At 46.6% G+C, this 5,740-nt stretch overlaps 1 protein-coding gene across 1 annotated transcript in view; it reads left to right on the forward strand.

The window, feature by feature from the left end:
* Positions 1–2,304: 2,304 nt before the first annotated feature.
* Positions 2,305–5,740, forward strand: part of PSMD3 (proteasome 26S subunit, non-ATPase 3) — a 13,727-nt gene continuing 10,291 nt past the window's right edge. Inside the window, exons 1-2 of the mRNA XM_007465180.1 lie at positions 2,305–2,725; positions 5,084–5,274. Coding sequence (XP_007465242.1) covers positions 2,506–2,725; positions 5,084–5,274 — 411 coding nt within the window. The 5' untranslated portion in view covers positions 2,305–2,505. The remainder of the gene's footprint in view (positions 2,726–5,083; positions 5,275–5,740) is intronic.

The raw sequence follows: 5,740 nt of genomic DNA on the forward strand, positions 1-5,740 counted from the left end.
GTCAGAAGATGGGACTTCCCTGGTGGTCCAATGGGTAAGACTCCACCCTCCCAATGCTGGGGGCCTGGGTTCGATCTAAGATCCCGCAGGCTGTGCGGCGTGGCCAAAAAAATAATAAAATTTCTTTAAAAATGCAGATAATAAAAAAAATGCAGATAAGTAAAAATAAATAAATAAACGGTACCCAAGAATTAGACTGATGCAAAACTTTAAAAAGAAAGTGTTGGGCTTCCCTGGTGGCGCAGTGGTTGAGAGTCCACCTGCCGATGCAGGGGACACGGGTTCGTGCCCCGGTCCGGGAAGATCCCACATGCCGCAGAGCGGCTGGGCCCGTGAGCCATGGCCGCTGAGCCTGCGCGTCCAGAGCCTGTGCTCCGCAACGGGAGAGGCCACAACAGTGAGAGGCCCGCGTACCGCAAAAATAAATAAATAAATAAATAAAAATAAAAATAAAAAAAAGAAAAAGAAAAAGAAAGTGTCATATTATCTTCTCATTTCACCTTTCCTTCTTCTGCCCTCAATTAGTGTGGTTGTCATGTGGGTAGGTTTGGCATGTGGAAGGGCTAATACAGACATTCAGTCTCATAAAACTGCTGGGTTCATACCAGCCTCCTCTGCCTAAAGCTGGGTTTTAACATCTTTCACCAATCTCTTTTAAAATAGTTTTATGGGTGGAATAATTTCTGCAAGGTTTTTGGCCCCAGGAGTCAGACTCTCCCCCTTCTTAGCCACCCCCTACCCAGGCTGCTTCCCTCACTCACCAAGAATTCATGACCCACTGACAAAAGCTTTGCGTTAAGCCATCCTCCCCCATTCTGGGGCATCTTCCAAGGCCTCGCTATATTGCTCAAGGACATACTGGGTAGTTATCTGCTCACTTGATTGTTTTTCCCTTGTGATGTAAACTTAACAATGAAGTGAGCTAACACCCTAACTATCCAGAAGGGTAACTTCATAAAGATGAACAACGAAACCTGTCAGTTTTCTTCCTTTACCATTCTCACGCCCACCTTCAGTTACAGATATGGTGTTATAAAGAAGAGATTTTCATGAGTTTATTCCAGTGATGATTCAAAAGTCCTGTTATCCTTCTCCCAGTCCTAGGGGGCAGGGGGACAGTTAGGGAGGAATTGGTCAAGGCATTTTTCCCCTAAAACTGGAGCACACACTTTTCCATTGAGCAAGTGGCTGTTTTGTGCAAGGAGCTATTCGCTGCAATAGTGCAAAAGGAGGAATACAAAGAATACCCTCTCTCTGTATAAATATAGAGGGGAATATAGTCGAAACATATTCTCTGCCCTCTAGGACCTTACAACAGGGCTAGGTTGTCTTGCAGGGTCTGACCTGGTCTAAAACTTAAAACTTCCATTTATGGAAGAGATAAAAATTCCAAGATAGGAAGGGAGTTTTTGTTTTGTGTCTTAAGAAATTGGAACCTGTATCCTCCTCCTGCAGAATACCTGGAGGATTCCTTTGAAAGATAAGTGGCCAGGGTTTCAGGTCCAATTTCTTTCCCTTAGAGGATTCTTAGGTACTCCTTAGGTGCACTATTATTCTGTTCCCCCATTTCACTACAGTGTCTGTCTGAATGCATAGAGGCGCCCCGAAGTATTCCCTGAAGCCTCTCTTTCCTCCGGCCTCACAATACACAGCAGCCCAGAGCAAAGCTTCCAGCAGACATTCTGCCGCTGTTTTTTACCACCCCTCCCCCTGAATGTGCTAGCCCTGGGCCTCACAGAGTGGACCCCTAAATTTTATTAAACTTAAGTAATCACACACAAATGCACTCTGCCCCCATCCGCACTCCCAGGCTGCAGAGATTTTATGCCTTATTTTCAGCACGAGCTAAACTCGGACAAGGAAGTCTAAATCCCATAGGGTTCTTCCTTGTCTCCGGTTTGGTTTTATTTTAAGCCCAACAACCTAGCTCCACATCCCTTCGGGCGGCGGTTGAGGACCAGCCTCGTGGATATCAAAACTGACCCCTTGCCGGGCGCAAATTCAGCGAGTTTAGGCACGAAACCCGCCCAGCAACTCGTGGCGTCATCACGCCCTGCGTTGCGATAGGCCCTACCCACTCCACGCGGGGTGGGGTGCTCTTAGAGCCCGCGGTAACCCAGTTGGAGCCTGAGGTGACCTCTTGTGGACATATACGGAAATGCACTCGAGAGGCGCAAGAAAAAAAATCAACACACTGGAGCACTCCAAAGCAAGCCCCGCAAACTCATAAAGGCTCCTCCCCGCTCTTTCTGCGAAGATCCGCCTCCATCCTGCATCTCGGCGGTTGACTTTTTCCCCCTTTGATGACTCGGCCATCGGCCAGCCCGGCCTGGCGTTTCCCAGAAGGCCCAGCGCCGGGAAGGGGTTTGCAGGTGCTCCGTCATCGTGCGGCCCGACGCGAGTCCGCGCTCGTGTGCAGGCCCGGCTCGGTTCCTGGTCTCCGGTGCGAGGGTTCACGCGAGGCCCCGGCCTCGGTCCCCGGACTAGGCCGCGACCCCGGGCGCCATGAAGCAGGAGGGCTCGGCGCGGCGCCGTGGCGCGGACAAGGCGAAGCCGCCGCCCGGCGGAGGGGAACAAGAACCACCGCCGCCCCCGGCGCCCCAGGATGTGGAGATGAAAGAGGAGGCGGCGGCGGGTGGCGGATCAACTGGCGAGACCGATGGCAAGGCGGCGGCTGCGGCGGCTGAGCACTCCCAGCGAGAGCTGGACACCGTCACCTTGGAGGGTATGAGAGCCCGGGCCGGGGACGTGCCATTATCACGGGTGACAGCGCCGCGGTGATCCACGCTCTCCTTGGGATCCCAGCGCAGCCTCCACCACCTTGACTTGAGGGTTCCTTGGGATCACCCCGAAATGCCTGCCCCCACTGCCCTGACACTCCCGACCCCAGCCCGGATAACTGAACATTCTCTCTAGGCTCAGGATTCCTCCCTTCGCACACACCGCCTCCCACCGGGGATTGCATCTAGAAGTAGGTCTCACTGGGCCCATAGACTTTCTCTTCTGAGTTTTCTCCTCTCACCTTATTACTCCATTTACATCCCACCGGACTTCTAGTGACCCCAGTGCACGATTGATCTCTCTAAAAACCAGTGTCTGTATTTACGTTTGAAGGGGTCAGAATGACGTCAAATACTGGCCCCTGCATTTTAAGAATGGTTTCTGTTGTCTTAACTACCTTTAGCAAACTCTCCTAAAAGATCCCTTTCTACTTAGTATCTTGCTTCCTTGTTGCTGTAATTGAGGTGCCCAAACGATCCCATTGCTCTTTTTCTTTCCCTGCAAGCCCTTACTCCTACTCTGTTTCTAAAGAGTTTAAACACATTACACACTTCAACTTTCTAGGTGTCGGATGTTTGTTTGAGTTCCTAATGTTCACCTTCCACATAAACTATATACCAATCCCATTTCTTTTCTCCTAGCTGCCTGTTCCCTGTTTCCTATCATCCTCTTGTTCCTCCAAGTTCATATTTCACTTTTCCTACTTAGAGCATCCTGTCCTCATTTGGAGTGGGTAGAGTGAGAGCTTCCCACTGTGACCCTGGTGCTCTTTTCTGGTTCTGGATCAACTAGGACTGGACTATTTATCGGGTTTTCTCTCTACTTAACTGCACAAGAAACTAGCTCGAAAACATTGAAATAAGCAAAGTTAGGCTCCTGGGTGGTGCTTTGAGGATGTGGTAGTGTTGACTGCATCAGCTTCTACTGTGAAGTTGGATAGCAGGCTCAGTATCTAATAAAGATCATTTTACATAAAATAACGATAGTCAACCAATGGCAAAGGTGCCATTCAGCATTACCTACTGGGTATATACATATGTTTCTTATAAACATTTTAATATGAGAGGTCTAAAGTAGCAGGGGGAGAAAAAAAAAAACCCACCGTGGTTAACATTATTTCCTATGAATTTTTGAGCTGCTCTCCCATAATTGAGATCAAGTTTATATATACAGTTTGGAACAAGGCATAACTAAGTACAGATGATTTTGTGTGCTTTCATGTAACATATCCATAAACAAAGCATTCAATGTATTCCAGAAACATTTATTGAATAACTGATATAATGGCTAAGAATATATGCTCTGGGATTAGTTTCCTCATCTCTATAAATGAAAGTAATAGTACCTACTTAATTGGGTCGTTGTGAAGATTAAAATGTTTACAACTGTGCCTAATACGTGATGAAAACATAGTAAAATCCTCCATAAATATTAGCCGTTATTACTATTATATCGTTAATGTGACCCCGGCACCCTATGCTGAAAATACAAAGGTAACTAAGAAACTACCAATTGATTGCATTCCCTTATTTCTGGATATTTAAGTTGTTTCTATTTTTCTCTGTTACAAATAGCTTTGCGACCATCATCTCTGTGCCCAAGTGTTTGATCTACCTCTATAATTATTTCTTCATTAGAGATCCCTGAATTGAACGGGTATTTACGTTTGTTTTTAAGGTTTTTGGTAGTTACTGTCCAGAAAAACTGTACTGATATACATTATGCGAGCAGAAATGTCCTGCTCACCCCTGTACTCTATATGTCATTTTTTAAATACCACTAGAATGGTAATTGAAAAATGTTTTCCCTCGTGATTATTTGAATACTAGTGAAATATGCTTTTCACGTCTGTTATTTGTCATTCCTCTTTTTGTATTGTCCATTCATGTTCTTTTTTTTAATTTTAATCCTTTATACAAGCTCCTTGTAGAAAAACAATTTGAATCTCTGGTCACATGTGTTACAGATATTTTTCTTTTGTTTACAGTTCTTAGAAGAATTTTAGAAGTCTTTTCCTATTTGAAGATATGCTAAATCTCCATGTGTTTTTGTTTTTCATTGTTTTTTTCTTTTTTCTGTCACCCTGTACTCCTTCCCCCACCCCAGCTTTATTTTTCTTTGTCTCTTGGTTATGTCTTAAAATCAATGTATGGCATCCATAACTATTGCTCTTAGGGCAAAAGCGGTGATTGGCCACATCCTGCCATTCATAAGAGGCTCCCTAGGAATGCTTGGCTGGAGTGGCGGGGGGTGGGGGGAGTAGGAGTTGGAATTAACATTTTTCTCCCCTCGTCCTCCACAGACATCAAGGAGCACGTCAAACAGCTGGAGAAAGCAGTCTCAGGCAAGGAGCCTCGGTTCGTGCTGCGAGCCCTGCGGATGCTGCCTTCCACATCACGCCGCCTCAACCACTACGTTCTGTACAAGGCTGTGCATGGCTTTTTCACCTCCAACAGTGCCACTCGAGACTTCTTGCTACCCTTCCTGGAAGAGGTAATTGAGTCAGACCAGCGTGAAGGGTGCAGGCTTGGCTTGACACACACATTCCACCCTGTGTAACTGTTTCCTATCCTGGACACCTGTCTTGTTACCTGCCATAGCAGAGTCATGAAGCAAGACAGCCCCTCTTAATACTCATTTGCCCTCTAACAAGGCGACCATCCTTCTGCCCTGTAGAGTCATTCTTCTGAGTCAGGAAGAAGAGCCAGGAATCAGGACCCTTCCAGCCACACTCATTTCCCACCACCCCCAATAGGGGGCCTATTCCACTGCCTTTTTGCCTCCGAAGCTTCACCATGTAGGATGTATAGAACAGTGGTTAAGGGACTTCCCTGGCGGTCCAGTGGTTAAGATTCCTCGCTTCCACCCCTGATTGGGGAACTAAGATCCCACAGATCCCACATGCCGTGTGGTGCAGCCAAAAAAAAAAAAAAAAAAAAAAAAAAAAAAAAAAAAAAAA

Source organism: Lipotes vexillifer, unplaced genomic scaffold (assembly GCF_000442215.2).
Source record: "Lipotes vexillifer unplaced genomic scaffold, Lipotes_vexillifer_v1.1 scaffold591, whole genome shotgun sequence".
Taxonomy (NCBI): Eukaryota; Metazoa; Chordata; class Mammalia; order Artiodactyla; family Lipotidae; genus Lipotes; species Lipotes vexillifer.